General features: G+C 40.3%; 1 protein-coding gene across 3 annotated transcripts in view; it reads right to left on the bottom strand.

The window, feature by feature from the left end:
- PHF14 (PHD finger protein 14) overlaps window positions 1–25,397 on the bottom strand; it is a 323,924-nt gene that overhangs the window by 277,709 nt on the left and 20,818 nt on the right. For all 3 annotated transcript variants that reach the window (XR_015868728.1, XM_088442247.1, XM_088442248.1), the window contains exons 5-7: window positions 19,652–19,811; window positions 3,252–3,363; window positions 806–943 (exon numbers count right to left, since the gene is read on the bottom strand). Coding sequence is in view for 2 of the 3 variants with exons in the window: in XM_088442247.1 (XP_088298373.1) it covers window positions 806–943; window positions 3,252–3,363; window positions 19,652–19,811 (410 nt within the window). In the remaining variant the exon portion in view is untranslated. The remainder of the gene's footprint in view (window positions 1–805; window positions 944–3,251; window positions 3,364–19,651; window positions 19,812–25,397) is intronic.

Here is a 25,397-nt window from a genome sequence, read left to right as displayed (position 1 = left end):
TTTCAGTAAGCGTGTTCAATACTTTTTCCCCTGTGTCATTTCACATTATTACACAACTTCATTTTTGGACATCTATGGTTTGATTTCTTTGCATGTGTGGATTGCATGGGTTGTTGCTGACATTTGGTGACAATTTCATTACAATTGCCCCATTAAAAATGTTGATGTGTCCAATACTTATTTTACCCGCTGCGCACACATATACACACATTTTTTTTATATATTGCTGATCAGTAGGAGATGGATAGATTTAATTTTTATTGTCTATTATAATAAAATGTTTGGTTTTATTAATTGAAATACACCTACAATTGGTCCGTATATACATACAGTAACTACTGCTCTATTCTTTGGCAAACCTCCTGTATATTTAGAATCAGAAAAAGTGGTTGTATGAGATGTCGGACATAGAAGGAACCCACGAGTAGCAGGAGGGGGGTGGGGGGGGGGTGTCACGGCTACTGTTTTTAATTATTTGATGATATGCCAGGCTTTCCACTGACACATTATTATACCGAGATATTTCCTTAAAGATAAAACCTTTCCTTTTCTTACTCCACTATTTTGTTTCTGAAGCCAAGTTACAAAGTACACAGCGTTAAAATGAAAAAAAAAATAAAAAAAAAAAAATGGCAGAACAGCGCTTTCATCTCAATCAAATACACTTAACATGTTTAAAAGATTTTTTTTTTTTCCTGTCTACAACCCAGTTTAATTTTTATCAGAAAGGATGTCTGGTGCATTTCTGATTTTTCACTTACAGTTTCATAAGCAATCTTCAAAAGAAGTATGTCTATTAATTTACCTCTTCAGCGGCGGCTTCAGATAGCAAGCCTTCCTTCTGGGCACAAGTGACATGAAAGTAAGCGCGGCACATGCCCGCATCGCAGCTGATACAGACTCCTGTCCTGGCAAATCGAGAATCTTCACAGAAGCTGCATTCCTACGGAACAGCACAGACCATTAATAAACCAGCCCTAATGCAATATCTCAACTTATGTAACAGTAGCTAGATTTGTTGGAGTAAGCCTATTTTCCATTAGACTAGTGATGCTAAAAAATAAAACATTTTGGGCCATATTCAATTAGAACCGAAAAGTCCGTTATTTTTGCCATTTTCAATTTCAAAGACTTTTCGCAGGTGCGAAAAGTCTTTGTCAAAAACGGGGATAACTTTTCACCTTTGATTAGGTGGCGAAAAAAAGGTGCAGAATTGGTGTTTTGGGGTACAAAGTTAAAAAAAAAAAATAAATAAATAAATTTCCCTGCACCCCTTGCAATGCCCCCTAAAAGGAATTCTGTGTCAAAAAAATATTGAAATAGTTCAACAGGATACCCCCAAAAAATGTACTTCATTTTATGGACAAGAAAATAAAAAGTTGGGGGACAAACTTAAAAACTAGCGAAATAGACTCGGAGGGAGGGGTTCCCAAGTATGCGGCAGGTGTTTTTATAGAATGCGGTTGGTTGCGGCAGGTGTTTTTTTTTAGAATTATAAAAGTTCACTTTAGGGACTTAAAAATATGCTTGCACCCATTTTCATGTACCCCAAATTTGATGGGACTAGTTAATTTTCAAAAATAATGTTGCTAAATACTTTTCTTCACCACTTTGTGAAAGACACATTAAAGCAGCTGCCGACACCATTTAAAACCTCTAAATACCTTTAGCAGGGCTTTACGGGGGTACCCATAGTGAGACCCCATGTCAGGCCATCTTTTGGGGGGTGACAGGCCGCTTTCCCCAAAAAGTGACAGGACTTTGATACTAACCTTTCCGCCAGGTCCCGTTTTCGACGAATCCTAATTGAATAAGGGGATACGTCGGCATGCGCCCAATCCCCAGGAAAACCTGCAAGGATGGCGATAAGTCCGACCTGGGACTTTCACCTCTAATTGAATATGGCCTGTTATGTGCCATCACCCAGTCCCTACAATATCCTACTTCAAAAATCCACCCCTCAAATGGTAAATCAATACATATGACGCTTGTCCCCTTATTTTTAATATATTGATATTCATGTTTAACCATTATCTTATGCATACATGATGTCTGCTAATGCCCTTGTCAAATATTTATTTATTCATTTTAATTGCCATATATATGTAGATGCATTTTTACGGTCCTTTTAAAAACTTTTTTTCCTTGAATACTATTTTGTGAACTGCAACACAATATGATCTAATGTATGTTTAATTACAGAATGTTTCCACACCTGAGTAAGCAGGCAGCGACCCGCGAAACGCGTCATACTAATGGAAATCGAAATATACAGATGTGTCCACATACATCTATCCTCCATGCGCTACAAGTCGCACCAAACAACGCGGGAACTCCGTGTGCCTCGGTAGCGCTGAGCGTCTTTCGTGCGACTAGCACAAGCACCTTCTGCGGATTAAAATATGCGGCATGCCAATGTTCTCTGTGCATCTGCGGGTGTATCTGCATGCCAACTGTTACGTTACAGTGTCAGCGGCTGTAACACTAACGTAGCGTTTCGCATGCAGATACTGTACACCCGCAGTCGCACACAGAATATAGACATGCCGCTTTTCATTTTAATCAGCCGCTGCTTGTGTGTCCTATTCACATCACTGTGTGGATAAGACACTTTTGAAGGTAAAAAGTTACCCAAAAAAACGCTTGGCGCTACAGAGTCACGTCACAGCGCGATTAGAAGGGCTGTTTAACGCACAAGGAGGCTACATGAATGAGGACACATCTGTAGGTTTATCTATGAATGGTTATCTCTTCACTTACTTTGTACCTTATATTAATAAAACAGAATTTTACGGAGAATGCTGGAGCAATCTCTTTCCTATTCTTAGACACACTACTCCTATTGAAGAGAATATGACGCAACTAAAAAAAACTATCACCTGACACTACTTACATTTAAGACGCTTCAATATCCTAGTAAATCTGTGCCCAAGAGATAATCTCTGGTCTTCCGTACATGTAATTATGCTGATTTTCAAATGGATCACTCTCTCCAGGGATAGGGCTGCACCCTGATAATATAGTACAGGGTGATTGTAGTAGCGCTCTGTAGGATACAGATGTGGTCTGAACTGCAAAGATACAGGCAACTCTCCATATTGTCGAATATACGTATTTACTTACACGAACACAACGTGGGAGAAATACGGCCATATCTACGTCAGCCGCAAAGTGTGTAATAGAATGCGCACAACTTTTCTATAAATCGGATATAAAGTGAAAGAAAACGGCACAAGGACAATGTGACTTACCTTAGCGCCATACTTTGAATAATTCATTTCTGTTAGGGTTACTGGACGTAATTTGTCAATATCCCCAAAAGCAACACCTGGGACATAAAGGGCACAGACTATGTGGACCCATCTAGATGTGAAAAAAAAAACAACAAAAAAAAAAACAACAGTTTAAGCCAGATGATCACCGCCTTCTCCTTAATTAAAAAACTACTAACACCTAAATAAACAATCTCTAAATTCAAATATTAACAATACAAAAACGGGCGCACTCTAAATAAAAAAAAAAATAAAATAAACCTGCTGCTCCTCAACAAAACAACTAATTTTCTCTATAATCAAGCTGCCATAAAATCAAAGGAGCACAAAAAAAAGCATAAACCTTCAAGATAAAATATTTAAAAACGTCTTAATAAACAGCACAATAAAAATAAATGTATTTGCTGTCATACAAGAGAAAAAACATCAACTGAAATAATCTAAGCGTATACAATTAATTGCCCTGTGTATAAATATCTATAGGAACTTTAAATGTGATCAATCCAAATAAAAAAGGCCCTCATATGTACATAGTGTCGCACACGTATGGTGCATACACACGATCAGATTTTTTCTTCAGATATGGACGATAACGATTTAAAAATCGTTCAGTCGTTCATATCTGAAGGAAAATCGTTCATATCTGACATGCCTGAACGATGGACGATCAACGATGCGCGTTCCCGTTTGTCAGATAACGATATCTGACATCTGATGGGTTTGCAGTCAGACTTGGACGATTCCATTCATTTTAATGCAGTCAAAAATCGTTCAATCGTTCAAAACTTTGGTCAAATCGTTCAAATCGTTTAGTCGTTCAGTCGTTCATCAGACAAATCAGACAAATCTGACAAATCTGACCGTGTGTACGCTCCATTACTTGTACTGATGCTCCAAGATAAATATAATCATTGCTTTGTCCTTACAAGATTTTTCAAAAGATGGCTCCATATTTTCTAATATATATACATACACACACATACATACACACACACAGTATATATTTATAATTGACACCGATTAGTACAGCTCTGATCAAAAACATGGGCTCTTGTTATTCCTATGAAGAAACAACTGATATTTTTAAGATGCAGAAACGTGTATGGTTGAAGTGACTATGGATGTTAGGCGACATACAAAATCCACAATGGGCTCGATTCAATGCAGCGCGAGGCAGGATAGGCCTGAGAGAGAGCTCCAGGAGCTATTCAGTTCAGCACGTTGTTTGATCCGTATAAAGAATCCGACAAATGGCGCCGGCCGCAAGGCTGTTTTCCAGCTTAGCACAGCGCTAACAGCCTCGCGGCCGGCACTTTAGACTGAGAATGCTGGTTCTCGCAACTAAACAACAAGGTTAACATTCTCCGACTTAACTGGCAACTGTCGGACCACACAGCACGCTGAAATGAATAGCTCTGGGAGCTCCCTCCCGAGGCTATTCAGCATCGTACTGAATTTAATTGAGCTGAATTGAATAGAGCCCAATGTCTGCATCTGTCTTTAAATTTAAAATGTTACATTTCTATCAATCCAACTTTATCACAACTGAACTGCTACTAAGTTGTTTATCATTCTACAGAGTTGATGCATTCATATGGTTTCTGAAACACGTCTATGGTTATTGCTACAACATTTACTATCTCAGCGCCAGCACCCCGACCACCGAGATGCCGAAGGTAAGTAGCGGGGTTGGGGGGAGGGTTAGGTGGTATAGGGGTTATCTGTCCATCGGCTGTGCAGCACAACCGACGCGATATGCCTGTGACGACGTCGTTCAAAGTAGGGGATGTGCAGGCTCGGATTAGTTCAGATTTTCCCACCAAAAATCAAGTCTCAGAAAGAGGCAAAACGTCATCTTTCATGGACTTTTGTCCAGGAATGATGATGTTTGTCCATGAAAGATGACGTTTTGCCTCCTTTCCGAGACGCGATTTTTGGCGGGAAAATCCAAACTAATCCGAGCCTGCACATCCCTAGTTCAAAGACATATCGCTGCTACACACTGGCCGACGGGCACCACATATATTGGCCGATCAATTGATCAGCCCAATATATGTCAGTGTGTACCCAGCAAGAGACTTTATTGAATCTAGTGTGTGGAGTACTATGGGTGGCGTCTGCCTTTTTCCATGGTTTTACATCTATCCACTTTATTGTTCATTTTAGTAATGAAATCCTGCACCCAATATTTCTCAAACACTTCTATTAACATGATACTGTTCTAGCTGTGCGCTTATATTTAGCAGCACTGCTCTTTAAAACAACCATCCTTAAAACTTTACATTAGAAAAAAAGATATAAACAGGTAAGAGACCCTTTATGTCACTATTGTAATAGTATCCGAAATACAGCATAGGAGGTCCCATGGATGACTTCTTCAACCCAGACTGATGCAATACTGCCAAGCATTGGTATCAAATCCAATCATATGGTAAGTCACTACTGTAGCCCTAGCCAGAAGGGGATAACCTCCATTTTTATTATCCATCCTATAGTCTACAAAAATTATGCAGAAATGATGGTCTCTCGTAGCAGATATGACTGCGGAACCGGCACGGAAGTTAGAATCCAGATTGGGGTGAAGTTTACCAAGATACGATAAGAGGATTTATGGTCTTACCCTGTTAAATCCTTTTCTTCGACTCCATAGGGGGCACAGGGATCACTCTGGGTATAGCCTAGAGAGAGAGAGAATCTGGGCACCAAATAGTTCCTGATTTCTTCCCTACACCTGGCTCCCTCACCACTATACACCGCCCCCAGCCACCAGTTTAAGTTAGCAAGCCAAGGGCAGGAGCGAGGCAAAGACAAGGGAGAAGGAAGACCGGCACACACTCAGAACACAGTCAGAACCGGCATCAGAGGAAATAAACCGCGCAAGCCAGGTGCAACAGGGTGGTCGCCCTGTGCCCCCTATGGAGTCGAAGAAAAGGAGTTAACAAGGCATGACCATAAATCCTCTTTTCTTCTTCATCCACTAGGAGGCAGGGGGATCACTCTGGGACGTCCTAAAGCTGTCTCCAAATCAGAGGGGATGCACCTGGGCTGCACTGGGGACCCCCTTCAAACCCGAAGGCAGCGTCCGAAGACGTGAAGGTGACCATTACATAGAAACAAATACAAAAAAAGTGTGGACAGATAATCATGTGGCAGCTGGACATGTTGTACCATAAAAACGCTACGGTGAGTCCGCCATGAAGATCCCGCTGACCTAATGTAATCAGCAGTCACCACAACAGGGCAGGAGTTCCACCACAGAGTGTGGCTAAAAACAAACAGTGTCACCAGGATAATCTGTTCAGAAACGGCCAGCCCCACGTGCAAAATTCATACAGGACCACAGAGAAACTAAACTCCGGGTCTGTCCAAAGAAAAATCACTGGAGAGCCTACATCCATAGATGCGTCCACCGGGGAGGGAAACCGGATCAACACAACTGCAGTAGTAGAGGAACCGAGACAAGGGGGTAGGAACCCAATCGAGACTGCAGAACGGTCCAATCAAATGAAAAGATCAGAAAAGGGGACCGACAACACAAGGCACTCAAACAGACAACCCCCCGTGCCAGGCAAAGGCCGGGAGTATTAAAGCTGTCTCAGTAAACCAATGAATGAGCCAAATGCACTGCAAACTAGGAATCAAGAACTCCTAAGCGAGCCTACCTAAGAGTCTCAAGAACCCCAGAAGGTTCAAAGGAGTTATGGTAAGAACAAATGGTGATAGCACAGAGGACACCCTGAAAAGAGTGTCCGTATTGAATGACGTTAGCATAGTGAATGACCTGGCATCCTAGGAGCCCACTGTTCCAGGAAAGCTGCGGGTAGGAAGGCTGCCTACAGAATCAAAAAATGATTCTCTGCCCAACTGGAAGAGCAGCTGACCATGTCAAAGGAACTGCAACTGAGAGTTCAACGATTATGTGGGCAAAGGCAATCACACCTTAGGGCCTGCCAGGACCGAACGATGCTGGCGGAAAGGTAGAACCAGACAGAGGGTTCGGAAATCATCCAGAATAGTAGTAACAGCTGCCCACCAAATCTCGAAGACCTAATGACAGGTTACCGCCCATCACCCACAAAGTTATGCATTGGTAGTGGAAGTGAGAAGGACCCCTGTCCTGGATCCAAAAGAGAATAGAGCATGGGGGGATAGAACCTGCGACTTTCACATGCTGATGTTGTGAAAATCTGTGCACTAGCACTTTGAGCCACCGCAAGCAGGGAGCCGCTCTTACCTTGTCCCCCATAGTGTCCGGCTGCGGGCTCCAGGAGCGGTGAGTGCTGTGCCCCGGAGATGCGCGTTGGAAGTCACCAATCCAGTCGCCGGTGCTACCACCACCGGCGCTGGGGTCGCTGGAGTGGTGATGACGGCGTCCTATAGGACGCCCTTCAGTGCCCGCTCTTGCTAAAAATAAAAGCAAAAACGTTATTTAAAAATAAATAACACAGTAACAGCCCAACAAACAAGTGCCTGTTCCTGCTTGGCACCAAACTAAAAATGCTGGACGGTGGCTGGGAGTGGGGTATAGTGGAGAGGCAGTAGAATTCGGTAACTATTTGATGCCCAAATTCTCCCTATCCAGGATATACCCAGAGTGATCCCTGTGCCCCCTAGTGGAAGAAGAAGAAATATAATTCTTTACCAACCTACCATGCTGTGATCCTCCAATGGAGCCGATGCCTTTCGAAGGCTCCAGAGCTGCACTCCTTAACCTTCCTATAACATATATAAAGCCTGAATATTAGGCCAGTGTTAATAGATGAATTATCAACCTATCAGACAAAGAGCGCTTAGTCTAAAAATTTAACAATTTAATGACACAATTAAAATATAAACAGGTAAATAAATAAAAATATAAAGGTACAGATACATATAAAAAAATAACTGGTACACAATTGTAATATTGGTTCATGTGATAAAAAATGAGAGAATCACCTCTGCAGTAGGTGTCTCTTACATAGAAATATAATATATAGCCATTTATGGCTCCAGCCCAACACAGCGATTAGCAGTATCCAATTGGATAGTGGGGTCAAATATTTAGACCTTCCTCTGATACAAAAAAAAAAAAAAAGTTTCCAGCTATAATCTTAATCGATGTTTAAAAAACTCAGTCATCCACACCGGAATGTTTGATTACTGTTTTAGCTTCACTTTACTACAGTGATGTCCGTAGCTTCCATACAGGTCAGTTTGTGCAGCAAATGATCACCTTGATCTTTATATAGACACCAGGTAGAAGATTCTCTGATTCTCTGATCCCTTGTGGGTCCCTGGTCTAAGATGCTGCTGTCATATGATCTGTACGCAACAAGCACACAGTCTCTGTTTAAATGAGAGTCATGCAATAGTATAGGTGTGCAATAGATGTATGGCTATAAACAAGAACAGCATCCCTTTCCACTATAGTATACCACTGAATTAGCACTATTTTCATCTATTTAGTCATCTGTCTATACATTTTCTAAAATAAATTAATAAGGAAAATAATATATATATACATTTTTATAAGAATATAGATTTAGCAACACAATTCTATTTTATTCTGTAAAATAATTTTGAGAAAGTCGGGAATCGAACCCAGGCTGTCTCAGTGCTAGACAGACACTTTACCGAGCTAGTCTCTAGATGTATCTACTTAATGAATATCTGTAGTCCATTTAATTCATGTTTTCTCTACTATTAACAAAACCATTTCTGTTAGGTAAATTGATATACTCTAATGACTATTTAAATTAATTACAGACATATAATGATGTTTTTAAAATATGCTTTGATATATTTGTATCTGTGTATAAATTGTTTATTAACTTTATATGTGAAAGGATTGTTCATTTTATTTATTTTTTTCTACAAATGAAGTTTGTGATAGATTGCAGTATGGAGACACACCCATACAGGTCATCCTGATGCGACTTAATCACTATGGGATTCCCATTGGAAGATCTAAGCTTAAAAGCATCTACAGGATCATAAGGAAACCTACCCTCTGATGAAACCCCCATTACCCTTAGCGTAGAAACATGCTCCAGCCATCAACAGTGATTCCAGTATTACAGTGAATGCAAGGTTTGAACAGCGTGAGGAGCAGCACTAACAATTAAGATTATAGCTGGAAACTTTTTTTTTTTTTTATCTGAGAAAGGTCTAAATCTTTGACCCCACTACCAATTGGATACTGCTAATCGCTGTGTTGGGCTGGAGCCATAAATGGCTATATATCATATTTCTATGTAAGAGACACCTACTGCAGAGTGATTCTCTCTTTTTTTTTCACATGAACCAATATTACAATTGTATACCAGTTGGTTTTTTATGTGTGTGTCTATACCTTATGTTTTTATTTATTAACCGGTTTATATTCTAATTGTGCCATTAAATTGTTACATTTTTAGACTAAGCGCTCTTTGTCTGATAAGTTGATAATTCATCTATTAACACTGGCCTATGAATGGCATGAGACTTACATAAAGCCTGAATATACCATCAATTTACATATATTTATACCAGGTGGGACTTGCAGATCAATTCACTTTTAGGAGCAGCTTTTCCAATACAATTACATTAGATACAAATATCATACTTTGAGGGCCTGAATTTATAGAATTAAAACTTATATAGAATTTTTTTGTGTATTTAAGAGTAGCTGTTTATTTTTGGGCTGCTAAATTATGGATTATTTTAGAAGTATAGGAGATAGAATGACGAGAAGAAATCTCCTAATATGGACAGTAGAGATAACACAGAGAGACATTCTCCATTAGAACCTGGTATGTCTAGGCTGTTTTTCAAGTTGGAAACACTGATAAAAGGCAGAGACCAGACATTGGTGTGACCAGATCACTTTCCAGAAGTATCTGGATAGTGACATGATACCACGAGGTCTCAGAATTCTGAAATATTGTTCCTTTAAGGATGATGAGGAATTAACAAGAAAATGGAATGAGACTTTAGATGAGTGCTGAAAATCACTGCTCATTACATTTAGAGAATCAAACACTGCGATTATTGCAATAGATTGAAAAAATACAAGAACAACTTAAAAAGTGTGAGAACAACGATGAGTTCAAACAAAGAGACACACTGATCAATAAAAGAGTAGAAGACCATGAAGTTCTATTGGTAAATAATAAAAATAATACATTTAGAAGAGACCAACATTACTATGATCATGACCTAGTGAGAACCTTGAATAGAGGCACTCAAAAACATTTTCAGAGAAGAGATTCTAGGACAAGTGTTGATGATACTTCCAAACTTGATTGAGTAACATCACAGAGACCTCATACTCCACTTTTTGCAAATAAAAGGATTAATAGTTCATCTCAGAACTATAAATCTAAGTTCAATAGAGAGGTCACACATTGGTTCCCTCAATACAGGAAAGTTGCAGATGGTCGTCTGTCCACTGAATCATATTCCCGTAAAGATAAGGACTATATAAGCAAAAGGAGCAAGACTTAAAAATCAAATAGTGATCTTAGATCTGACACTATAGACAAAAATTATCGTCGCCCTTTTTTTAGAGAAGGAACGATACAACACTTAGATATATCAGAAGCGTTACAGTGCACTAGACCCAGGTATAGGGAAACGAGATAGAGAAGACTCAGGGGGAGAAGAGGGGGACATAAGAAATCCCACCAAACACTTAAGGCACAACTAAGAAACAAAGGAATTTTTAATCTATCCTCTAGAGTGCTCACAGAGCATGAATAATCAGTTCTGAGCAAAGGGTTAAAATATGCCCCCTCCTCTAAACCCAATCTCTTTGGTTTATTCGTTGACCTAAATAAATTTACAAAGGATTTATGCAGAAAGCAGTACTTTGCAACCAAACTCCTTAAAAAGGAAAATATTGAATGTAATCCAATTATTTTGCATGATACAGATAAAGAAGGTCTAGAGATGCTAAATGATCTACTAAGTGAAAATAATTCTGTGCAAGAATCACTCCAAAAATTTTTTTACATCTCTAGAAGGGATAAAGAATTCTCTAAAAAAAAATCTGACTTCTACCCCTTACAACATAGGAGCCCCTTTATTGAGGCATTCTATAACACAACATTAGAGGACTTTAGGAAGCTGTGCAGAAGTAATGGGAAGAATATATAATATAAACAAAATCTTAGCAAACAAGAAAAACAAGCCCTGTATAGTCTAAAAATGAATGATGATAGCATCATAATTAAAAATGCTGATAAAAGGAGGGACAGTAATACAAAATAAAGACAACTACCTCCTAGAAGCACATAGACAACTCTCTAATGACAAATTTTATAAACGTTTACCAACGAACCCTACTCAACAATATTTATTTGAACTTACAGAACTGCTGAATTTAGCAATCCAGAGGGAAGCAATATCCAGGAAGGAATATCACTATTTATTTAATATGCACCCAATTGATCCAACATATTACCATCACCCCAAGATTCATAAATCACTAGCAGCATCACCCGGTCGCCCTATTATATCGGGTATAGGGTCTATGACTACTAACCTGACAGAATTTGTTGATTCTTTTCTTCAAGTGCATGTCACCTCTCTAAAATCTTATATTAGGGACACTAAACAGTTCTTGAATATGATAAGAAACATCAAATGGTGTGATGACTATTTATTAGTCACTTGTGACATTGAATCACTCTACACAAACATCCCACACCATAGAGGTGTAGAGGCAGCAAGGTTTTATTTACAGCAAGATCCTACTATAGGAGAAACGAGACGTGACTTTATTTTGGATTCTATGGGTTTTATTTGTCACATAATTATTTTCTATTTGATTCACAGTTGTATTTACAAACACATGGGACTGTCATGGGTACCAAGTTTGCCACGAGTTTTGCGAACCTATATATGGGACGTTTGAAGATCTAATGATCTGGAACAGTCCATTTGGGGCAAAATTGGTGCTCTATGGCAGATATATAGACAATTTATTTTTTGTGTGGAAAGGTGATGGGAATTCTATTAATAATTTTTTTAGTCACCTTAATACAAATTCGTTTGGTTTGAAATTCACAAGCACAATTAGTAGTTCCAAAATCAACTTTCTGGATATTGCTCTCTCAGTAGAGGAAGAGCATATTAAGACAAGTACCTATCAAAAAGAGGTAGATACCAATAATTTTTTGAATATCTCCAGTTGCCACCGTCCTAGGTGGAAAAAAAAAATATCCCTAAAGGGCAATATATAAGAATTAAGAGGAACTGTTCTGACTATGCTACTTATCACATACAGGCAGATGAACTGACAATGGCATTTAAGAACCAGGGGCATCCTATGGACCTACTTAATAAGTGTAGAGAAGAAGTAGATCTAATCAACAGAGACTCTTCTTATGACTAAATTCAAAATTGAAACAGAAAGGGATATAGATAGTCCTATCTTGCCCTTTGTGACAGAATATAATATTTGTAATGATAAGATTCAGAAAATAAAGTAATAATTTCTCTCTACTGAAATTGGATAGGATACTATCACCATATTTAGAACCTCAAGTTGAAATTGTATTTAGGAAAACAACAAATCTTAAGAACAAGTCAGCCCCTAGTTTGTTTCAAAATAAAAACAACCACCCAAATAGGGAAGATAGTGTAACATTGAATCATTCCAATGGATCGTGGTTACCTACAGGCTTGAAAGGCTGTTATAAATGGGCGAAAAACAAATGTATTACATGCAATTACATCAGTCACAAGAAACAGTCTCTCTTCTCACTCTATGAACCAAGAGTACAACATTGAACATCTGATTAACTGTCTGTTCAACTATGTTATCCATGTTATAACATGTACGCGTGGCATACAGTATGTGGGTCGTACCATGCAAAGCCTAAATACTCAGTTCTTGGAGCATAGGAGGAATGTCATAAAAGGCACAAAGATACATTGCCTCTATAGACATGTGTGGAGAAAACCTAATGGTGATAAGGTTCTGAAGATCACTGGTATTGAACACATCCCCGTCACATGCAGAGGAGGGGACAGATATGGTACATTCTGCAAAAGCAAAGCCTATTGGATTTTTGCCCTAGGGACACTTTTTCCCCAGGAGTTGAATGATGATATAGAACTCAATGGTTTTTGACACTAAGGAGAATATCTGTCCCCTCCTTTCTTTTTCCTTCCCTTTTCCTTTCTACCCCTTGCATATAAACTGGTCATGTTTGAGACATCTAGGAATATATAAGAGATATGTTTCTGTTGAGACATTTATTTAGAAGCTTGGTTTATCACTTCATCACCTCTATATAATGTGTATGTATATATTTTTATATCATTGAATATACCTATACGGAATTACCTAGGTCTATCATTTTGTGTTTAGTCTCACTAATATAATCACTAACAGAACACCTTGGTCTATATTATCTATTCGATTTATACAAGACAATTGTTACAACAATATGCAGAATCCATTTATATAGACACCAGGTAGAAGATTCTCTGATCCCATGTTGGTCCCTGGTTTAAGATGCTGCTATCATATGTCTGTATGCAACAAGCACACAGTCTCTGTTTAAATGAGAGCCATGCAATAGTATAGGTGTGCAGTAGATGTATGGCTATATACAAGAACAGCATCCCTTTCCACTATATTATACTTATTGAATTAGCACTATTTTCATCTATTTAGTCATCTGTCTATTCATTTTCTAAAATTAATTAATAAGGCAAATATATATTACATATGTATCTATAAATATATATTATATATACACACACACACCACACACGTACATTTTTATAAGAATATAGATTTAGCGACACAATTATATGTTATTCTGTAAAATAATTTTGAGAAGGTCGTGAATCGAACCCAGGTTGTCTCAGTGCTAGACAGACACTTTACCTCTGAGCTAGTCTCTAGATGTATCTACTAGAGGAATATCTGTAGTCCATTTAATTTATGTTTTCTCTACTATTAACAAAACCATGTCTATGTTAGGTAAATTGATATACTCTAATGACTATTTAAATTAATTACAGACATATAATGATGTTTTTAAAATACATAATAATGCTTTGATATATTTGTATCTGTGTATAAATTGTTTATTAACTTTATATGTGAAAGGATTGTTCATTTTATTTTATTTTTTCTACTAATGAAGTTTGTGATAGATTGCAGTATGGAGACACACCCATACAGGTCATCCTGATGCGACTTAATCACTATGGGATTCCCATTGGAAGATCTAAGCTTAAAAGCATCTACAGGATCATAAGGAAACCTACCCTCTGACGAAACCCCCATTACCCTTAGGGAAGAAACATGTAAGGGTTTCCCCTATATTGCACCAACTTGGTTTTCTTGCTCTAACCATCAACAGTGATTCCAGTATTACAGTGCATGCAAGGTTTGAACAGCGTGAGGAGCAGCACTAACAGCCTGTAAAGTGATGATAGTGGATTTTTGTCCACGGACAGAGAGTCATACCCTCCATACTAGCCGACCGGCGGTAAGCAACCAATACCTTGATAAGGTGGGGGAAAGCTGAATGCAGCTCGAGTATGCTTACAGAGGAACTCTGATACTAATTACCAAGGCTGATTATCCATTATGTTGCAACCCATCTAAAAGATCAAGGTGATCATTTGCTGCACAAACTGACCTGTATGGAAGCTACGGACATCACTGTAATAAAGTGAAGCTAAAACAGTAATCAAACATCCCGGTGTGGATGACGGAGTTTTTTAAACATCGATTAAGATTATAGCTGGCAACTTTTTTTTTTTTTTTTTTTTTTTTTATCAGAGGAAGGTCTAAATATTTGACCCCGCTATCCAATTGGATACTGCTAATCGCTGTGTGGAGCTGGAGATATAAATGGATATATATTATATTTATACTGTATGTAAGAGACACCTACTGCAGAGGTGATTCTCTCTTTTTTTTCACATGAACCAATATTGCAATTGTATACCAGTTGGTTTTTTATGTGTGTGTGTCTATACCTTATAATTTTTATTTATTTACCTGTTTATATTTTAATTGTGGCCTTAAATTGTTACATTTTTAGACTAAGCGCTCTTTAGGGGCCTATCCATTAGCAGATGTATTTCTGAGCGATTAAAGACAAAAGATATCCCTTGAAAATTCCGGTGGCTGTACTGAACGATATCTGTCATGTACATGACAGATTTTGGCAAACACGTTGGAAAGATGATAGATGCTATTTATCGGCCGCGGGAGTGCGCATCTGTCATCGTTAAAGGCCTATCCATTAGCAGATATAATGAACGATTGAACGATATATATCGTTCAATCGTTCAATTTATCTGCTAATGGATAGGCCCCTTTTGTCTGATAAGTTGATAATTCATCTATTAACACTGGCCTATGAATGGCATGAGACTTATGTAAATTGACAGTATATTCAGGCTTTATATATGTTTATACCAGGTGGGACTTGCAGATCAATTCACTTTTAGGAGCAGCTTTTCCAATACAATTACATTAGATACAAAAATATCGTACTTTGAGCGCCTGAATTAATATAATTATAAATTATATAGAATCATCCTATAACATGTCTGATTTAAACAGGCAGAGGTGATGTTTGTGAAGTTCGCAGAAAGTGGCATGGATACCCCCTCTGCCAGTTTCAATCAAGTCCGACTTAGCAAGAGAGAAGTCTGGACTGGTAAAGCCCAAGTATGGACCAGACCACAGTTGATCACATGTATAAACACCACACAACACTTCGTTTAAAGATTCTGGTATCTACGTAGCATGATAAAATGCTTAAACCAAACCCACCAATGGTGTTTCTTGAAACATAAAAACAAAGAGATAGGTTGCACCTGTACTGTAGCTGGTGGCAAGTGTCTTGGGAACTTATGAAGCAGCTGAACAAACCGACGTGAACACAAAATGATTGGAAATCAATGGCTAGATTTTAGAGCGATTATTCATTAAACTACATGACATTCCTATATGCAGTCACCTATAGGTCATGTATATCGACATTACGCAACATAAAACATCACTTTATCTTGATCTGTTGCATCTGAACACCTCAGGAACGCACCATTGCTTAATTATGGAGTTAATATTTAGGAGAACGCAGCACTTCAATTCACTAGGGAGCAGTGACGTTGCTGTGTGTGCCTCACGCCTCAGACGTTCCTGGTGAACGTTCAAACTGCAAGATGCCACACACCTCAAGCGGTGTCACCCACTCTTCATAAATAGCTCTCAAAACAGCTGGCTCCACAGGCCTCGCTAATACCACTGGGCCCAAGGGAACATATAGGGCGCATTTTTAATCTAATCTAATCATCCGTTCGGCCTGCTAAGCACCACCTCCTCTGTGTGTCAGGCTGCAGCCTAAGATCACAAAGCAGGACTTAAGGCTTATCCTGACTGGAACATCCTAACATACAATAACTGTCATTTTGTTCTGTATAAATGGTTCGCAGGAAAAACATGGTTTAACCCGTACCTCCAAGAAAAACCGACGACAGACAGAATTAGCAAAAAAAAAAAAAGAAATGAAATTAAAATAAGCAGGGCAAGGGTTTTACTTTCGACATATATCATATGAGGTTAATACAACCATCGGGTGTGTATCCTGCAGAGTTCAATATAAAGATACACATCTTCAACAAGCAGCTGCTTCTCAATTTAATTTGCACATTCCGTTCATGCTCCACTGGTGTATTAAATGCTTCTAGACTCTGTAGGAGTTTATCTGTGATAAAGCTAACAGCTGGCTGCATCCTTCATACTGACCTTCTTCAAACGCTCCTGTACATGTCATTCCCATACTACAAATTTAACGACGATGTTTTGCCACAAGAGTGTTGCTATTTTTTTTTTTCCCTCTTATTTTTTATTTTTTTTTGATTTGTTCGACCGCCTTAAGAGGAAAAACTGCAGATCGAGGCTCTCTCAAAATTGGAGAAGGTGACGGCTTCCTATCCGAGCGCAGATGCGCTTTCAGCTGTTTCTTACACAGCTCTGCTCGTTTGTTTTGGTGGCACATGGTCTAAAATCTTGTAATTAAGACAAATTGGGTAATCAGAGAAGAATAATCCTCCCTTTTACTTTCTCATCTATTTCACTTACAGCTATGACGACAGATGTTGAATTAGACAGAGAGCGAGGAATAGAACCGGCAGAACAAGAGTGACCGGCCTTTCATAAAAATTACGATGCAAAGAACACGCGAAGATTAAAACGGAATTAAACAGAGCAGATTTTTTATTTTTTTTAAGTTATCTAAACCTTAAACATGAGGTTTATGTAACGGTAAAAGCTGAGTTGTTTGAAAGTAAAGTGTTTTGGAGCATTTTCTTTAAATCACAAAAAGGCCAAGTCTAACTGTTTACAGTCAGCAGTTTCTCCTGTGCTTGGACTGGCTGAAAAGAAAATAATCCCATTTAGAATTGAGGTTACATCATTGGTCATGCCGCCGTGCGTGAGTCCATCAGTTTTTAAAAAAGTATGTGTGTTACCTAGAAGGCTGCAAGAATCTTGTCCTTCCTTACATACCCAATACTTCCCATTTGTGGGCTCTGTCCTATATATATTTCCCTCTTACAGACATCTGTCCTGCAATGGGAACAATTGGTGGTATCTAACGTTTATGGTGTGAATGGGTGCCATGTGCACCGCAATAAGTGGGTTTTTGGAGGGGACTGCACTAATAGTTTGAGATCTTCATGTGGAGGCATAGTGCCACTTGTATGTCCCACTGCAATATACACATGCCCACTGTCCCAATTCACGGATCAAAAATGTTGGGAAGCTATGCATACTGATGCTGCAGAGACTGTTCATCTACATCATATACTTCATTCAATTGCTTTGAAGAGCTCACCACTTCTGGGAGCGGGTGGATGGTTGAAGACACTTTACCATAGGTCACAGTATCAAAATAGCTCAGCAATACGGTTTCCTGACATAGCTGCCCCAGTACTCGTACTAGCGCCCTCTGCTGGAAAGCCAAGGAAGAGGAGACTTATTTGCTACGTGGTACGTTAATACCTGCTTGTCACTCAGGCCTGAGTCCAATTTGGTAAGATGCAGAGTCGGCCAAATTGGACAATACCCAGCCGGGCTAAGTGGTCAGTATACTTGGGCTAACTGGTCGGTATACTTTCTGATCAAGCCCTGTTAGTGCTTTTGGAAGATGACTGCTGTCTGACCAGCCTGTCAATTGTGGTTGTATTATCACCATCTCCCGGCTACACACACTTTATTATTGGGCCAACTGCCCGGAGGTGATATTGCAGTACGTTGTCAGCGTAACTTTCTCTTGCAGTGATCCCAGCAGCTCCCTAGCAGAGGTCTCCAGTACACACGTAAGGGTGGGATGGCTGTATCAAAAAACAGGCAGAGGCCCAGGAGAGAAGGGACTAATGTACTAACGTGCACTGAAGAGGTAGCAGATTGGATAACACTACTTTCAAAAGATGGCAATCGTACTCACGCCCAGATTTCTACTTTAGCCCTCCAAAAGTAATTGATTTTACTTGAATTAAGCTACCACTAAACCCCAAAACTTTGGGCCTGATTCAGAGCCGGACGCAATTAGCGCTCGCTCGTCCTGAAAATAGGGGTGGCTATTCAAATGAACCGTTCGCTGTTTGCGGTCTGTTCACGCCTCTAGGTCTGAACGAGCGAACAAAACTTGCGGTCGTTTTTTGGGAAACTACACCCCCTGGCCGCTCGCATCCTACGTCATGTCCGCTATTTATTAGATTAATCGAGTACATCGAACAGGGTATGAACTGCTCGCTATTCTTGTGGTCGGTTTTTGCTACCACAATTTTGCGAGCAGTTCTGGCTATAAAATAACCCAGTGACGTGGTCAATGACGCTGCTGTTTTAATTATGCACACCCATAAAACGCCCGTTTTGACCTTTAAGCACGCCTGCGTTCTGATTTCCACTCCCCGTTTTCAAGCACCTTCCCCTGTTACCACCCACAAACGCCTCATCCTGTCACTCAAATTAGCAGGCATTCGCTATTTTGCGAGCACATGAATTTCGACCGCACTGACTGGTTCGCGCATGCGTATAACGATCCGTACGCATGCGCAGTTGGGCAAACATCTCTCGGAGCGAACGAGCTGCCGCTTACGAGTGGCTCTGAATCAGGCCCTTTATCTTTTTCCATTACAGAAAGGTGCAAAACCTCGCACAATTTTAAGCCACGTCCCTAATGGGATCGGATATATCTCATAAAACAGAGAATTCATTAATTTGAGAATTCAATCATTTCTTTAGCAAAATTCACAGCACAAAAGTATACATCACATGTCCAAAAAAAAAATGACATTTGTACAGATATTGGCTAAAATTAAGCACAAATGTTGGACTATAAATATCCAGAAAATGTGGTTGATGAGCTCCTTACCTTCCAGCATCAGTCTCTTTAAATATCCCATCTTGGTTGGGGCAGAGCTCACAGCTGGGGGATACGCCACACTTACAGGCATCGCAGAACCAGGGCTCAGTGGAATTTTCAGAGGCTGAGCTCATGATGGAATCACTTTCCCCATCTACACCATAGCAGCCTAGAACAGGAACAAGCACAGGAGTAAGTAGAAAAAAAAAACCTTCCAGCCTTCCGTATGAGAGATTACCTCAACTCGTTAGAGGGTAATGGATTTCAGGCCTTACTTCTGGTTGGCCATTGGAAGAGGAAAAACTAGCTGGCAGCTGGATTCTCTTGAGCTTACCCCAAACATGATTATAAACTTTTTCTTCAAAAACATCTGCTGAAAGTACCATATTCTGGAAACTTGTAACCTGAGACGTAGGCTTCATTCATCTGCCCCTCAGTTTTCTGAACTTCCTACCTTAACATAACCACTTGGCTGCTAAGGGAAAGTGGGACTCGTCCTTGGCATGCAGTACAAAACAGCAGAGTGCGAGTCCCAGTTGCCCTGCAATTAAAGAATTAAAAGAAAACCCAGAAATAACTGGCCACTGTGATTTCTTGGTCTTCTTGTAACTCATTTAAATATACCGTAGCTCGCTGACACTTTTTGACCAGCAGGAAAAAAAATGTTCAGAAATAAACACAAGAAACTTAAGTTTACAAATTTGAGTTCACTCCTGCTAAATAGAGTGCCCCTAATTATTTGGTTTAATATTCCTTTTTCACTTTTAATATAATGTTTTTCAAAATCACATTTAAGGCAACAATACAAATCGAGAGCCGTTCTTGAACGTACAACAGCAGCTATTCAGCTGTCCCGTTCATACAGCACCCGCATATACCTGTCCCTTTCATACAGCACCCCCATAGACCTCTCCCAAACAGCACCCACATATACCTGTCCCATTCATAAAGCATCCCATACACCTGTCCCAATCATACAGTACCCCCCCATATACCTCTCCCAATCATACAGCACCCCCATAGACCTCTCCCAATCAAACAGCACCCACATATACCTGTCCCATTCATAAAGCATCCCATACACCTGTCCCAATCATACAGCACCCCCAGATACCTCTCTCCCAATCATACAGCACCCACATATACCTGTCCCACTCATACAGCATCCCATACACCTGTCCCATTCATACAGCACCCACATATACCTGTCCCATTCATAAAGCATCCCATACACCTGTCCCAATCATACAGCACCCCCAGATACCTCTCCCAATCATACAGCAGCCACATATACCTGTCCCACCCATACAGTACCCCCATATACCTGTCCCATTCATACAGCACCTGCATATACCTGTCCCATTCATAAAGCATCCCATACACCTGTCCCAATCATACAGGACCCCCATATACCTGTCCCACTCATACAGCACCCCCATATACCTGTCCCATTCATACAGCACCCCCATATACCTGTCCCATTCATACAGCATGCCATACACCTGTCCCAATCATACAGCACCCCCAGATACCTGTCCCAGTCATACAGCACCCCCAGATACCTGTCCCAGTCATACAGCACCCACATATACCTGTCCTACTCATACAGCACCCCCATATACCTGTCCCAATCATATAGCACTCCCATATACCTGTCCCAATCATACAGCACACCCCCATATACCTGTCCCACTCATACAGCACCCCCATATACCTGTCCCACTCATACAGCACCCCCATATGCCTGTCCAACTCATACAGCACCCCCATATACCTGTCCCATTCATACAGCACCCCATATACCTCTCCCAATCATACAGCACCCCCATATACCTGTCCCACTCATACAGCATGCCATACACCTGTCCCAATCATACAGCACCCCCAGATACCTCTCCCAATCCATACAGCACCCCCATATACCTGTCCCATTCATACAGCACCCCCATATACCTGTCCTACTTATACAGCACCCCCATATACCTGTCCCTTTCATAAAGCACCTGCATATACCTGTCCCACTCATACAACACCCCATATACCTGTCGCACTCATACAGCACCCCCATATACCTGCCCCATCCATACAGCACCACCATATACCTGTCCCATTCATACAGCACACCCATATACCTGTCCCATTCATACAGCACCCCCATATACCTGCCCCATCCATACAGCACCACCATATACCTGCCCCATCCATACAGCACCCCCATATACCTGCCCCATCCATACAGCACCCCCATATACCTGTCGCACTTCAATTAACCCATTTTCCTGCACTTTGCAAATTTTCATCCCAAAAATGTCATAATTGGCCAAATTAAGTGAATTCAAAAAATATTTTTGCCTAGTCATTAAGGAGGGTGTCCCAGTGGTTCTGAACCAAGTCCCGATATTTTTATCTTAAAATAGGGATTTTCCCCCGACTTTTCACCTGCTCAGAAGGTGCTGAAAAGAAATTTGAGTTAAATCGTATGAAGAATTATTGCCCGTTAACTTGTGGGATAATTGGATAGGGCAAATTTTTATTTTCACCCGAAATTCACTATTACGCACTTTAATGCGTGGAAACGGGTTATTGCGTATGATTGCATTCCCCCCTTAAAGTAACTGGTAAAAAAAAGTTTTATAAAATAAAGTAGTTAAGATGTTTAGCAAAAGTAACTTGCATTGTTATTTTTATTTACGATAACCAGAACGCATATCTCAGATGAAAACATATTTTGCTTGGAGTTTGAAAAGCATTTATTTTCCTTTCAGGCACAAAACAGCTACAACAAAAAAGAGCAATTGGAAAAATATTAACATTCAATAAAAGAGATGAAACATTTAAGCAGAAATTGAACGATTTGATATTAATTTGTCAGGCGCATAAATCTGGACCCTGAAATTACAGGTTGTAGTTTTACCGTTGTAATTTGTTTTAGAGCACAGAACGGGTGCACAATTATCTGTCACATCAAAAGGGAGAGCGGAGCAGACTGTAGTGGGTCAATCCAGGCCAAACTCCTTGAAGTGAAGCAGCCCCCTGTACATGGGACAAGCAGGCATTTTGCAGGCTGTACCAGTACAACCTATCGGTTACCTAACCTTATATTTAGGATAGACTGCTTGCTAATGAACTTAAGGGGATAGATTCAATTAGATGCGAGTTGTTTGCAATGGTACAAGATTGGGTTGCTAGTCGGCAAGTTGTGGTGCCGTTGGCGCAGTTTCCACGTCGTTACCGCGGCAACTCGCCACCTTCACCTCTAACTGACTTGACCCCAAGGTCTACAATCTCATGACTATACAGCACATTAAATGGCTGTGTCTATTGTCTATATGTGACAGGTCCACCTAAACAGCTTCTATGTTACCTGTGAGAAGAGCAGTGATCTGATGGTAGGACCTAGCACCTGCCCATGTGTGTTTGGAAACAGACATATGGGAGTGCAGGGAAAAGAGTGGATAAGTGAGCTGGTGGAGAAGTTGCCTACAGCAACCAAAAGGCTTTCATGTAACATTTATCAAGTACATTCTATAAAATGATCTGCATTGGTTGCTATGGGCAACTTTCCCACCGGTTCACTTCACCACTCTGTTCACTGCTAAATGCAGATGTGTCCTCATACATCTAGCCTCTATACGCCACACAGCACAATTTGCCTGGCGTGAGTGGGCCGCCAGTTCCCGTGCAACTTTACTAGCGTCGGGAGTCTTTTTTTTTTTTGGCCGCAAATGCGTCTAAGTCACAATGTTATACGGCTAGGACGCATCAGCAGACTGTGCTGATTAATGTGATATGTGACACTTGTATATCTGTGTGCAGCCGAGTCTGTATATGAACCACAAAGGAATTTGGTAAGAAAAAAAAGATTCAGCCGCAGCTTTGTGGCACCTCGTATACAGATTCAGAGACTCAGTCGCTCACAGATATACAAGCGTCACATTAATCAGCACAGTCTGCTGGTGCGTCCTAGTCCCATCGCATTGCGTCCCAAGACGCCCTCTCGACAAAGAGAGACACCCAGCGCTAGCAGACTCTCACTGGACCGGACACGTCGAGAGGGGCTTTTTTGCGCGACTGCAGCAAAGATGTGTAAGGACACATCTATACATCATACTCATAGTTACCTGAGACGACACCTGTCTGCCATCAGCCAGATATCAATAGCAGCAGCCTTAAAACCAGTCAGTGATTTCCATCTACAATCATTCACTGAGCCCAATGTCAAGTGCCAAGAGACAGCATCCATCCAATGTGATCACTAATTCCATTGTACATCTGGTTTTACTTCGGCAAACTGACAGATTTACAACATTTAGTTTTACCTTTACACTAATACAACAGGGTATTCAACACGATTAAAATAATCCTAACCGAAAACAATGACCGTTACGTCAGCCCAAGAGCTCGAAACTAATAAATGCCAGAAAGCAGGTAGAGAGTTCCATAACAATCCACCAGTGTGACACATCTGGCTTTCACCTAATGCAGGCCTGGCCAACCTGTGGCTCTCCAGCTGTTGTGAAACTACAAGTTCCAGCATGCCTTGCCACAGTTTTGCTATTAGGGAATGCTAAAACTCTGCCAAGGCATGCTGGGACTTGTAGTTTCACAACAGCTGGAGAGCCACAGGTTGGACAGGCCTGCCCTAATGTATACTAGTGGATCTTCTGACACAAACAGTACTTGTACAGGTGGAGATAATCGAAACGGAAACATGGCTCTCACCAGCATCGGAGACTGAGAACGCTGCCATGAGCTGCGATATGTACAAGACGTAATTCTGCAGGCAGACTACAATCTAAATGTCAGCAGGAGTGTCGGCACAGCTATAACATACCGTCTGCAGCGCCGTGGCTCAAACACGTTTGTCTGAGTGACAAAGGAGAAAGCTTTCATTTTATAGTCTGACCGATCATCTACTCACCTAACAAATGAAAGGTATGTGTACAATGCTAACAATCTTAAAGACTCTAGTGCCAAAGGTGAAAGAACGCCAATGCAAAAGAAAGCCAAAAGATTTATTTTCGGGAATTTACTGTAATATCTTTATCATAGTATAAAATAAAGTCCCTGGTAGGCGTCTGTCTGTCTGGGCTAATCTCGAGAACCACTGGGCAGGTATTGATACAGTTTTTGTCACTATTCTATGGAGCATTTGTGGAGGAAGGTTTAGGTGTATGAAGCAATAATGTATGACAAAGGGAGCCGAGCAGTGACTGTGATTTTAGTGTAGCAAGTCCATGAAAAAAATGGACGTCCGAGCGCTTTCTTGGCTTACGCTGCCTAAACCATTACAGATATATCACAACGATGGACTTAATTTTATACCAAGTAGAGATTAATACGTATTATCCGGTTTCTCCAGAAAAATTCATGTAAGCCCTGTTTACTGATACAAAATTTCAGTATTTTTCATTTTCCTAATTAAGTTATGTGAAAAACGATTCTTTAATTTCAAAGGAGTCCAATTCCCGGTAAGGGTCTGCTTTGGCATGACAATAAATAAAGCACAGGGACAGACGCTTGGGGCCGGATTCAATTAGCCGCGGTTTGCATGATACGCATTTTTGTGTGAAAACTTCGACAATAGGATTGCACGATATGCATTTTTGTGCGAAAAGTTCGCACCCGCGAAAACTTTTCGCACAAAAATGCATATCGTGCAATCCTATTGTCGAAGTTTTCGCACAAAAATGCATATCGTGCAATCCTATTGTCGAAGTTTTCACACAAAAATGCGTATCATGCAATCCTATTG

This window comes from Taudactylus pleione, unplaced genomic scaffold, assembly GCF_031769625.1.
Source record: "Taudactylus pleione unplaced genomic scaffold, aTauple2 ptg000306l, whole genome shotgun sequence".
Classification (NCBI taxonomy): domain Eukaryota; kingdom Metazoa; phylum Chordata; class Amphibia; order Anura; family Myobatrachidae; genus Taudactylus; species Taudactylus pleione.
This window is presented reverse-complemented; position numbering and strand designations above follow the sequence as displayed.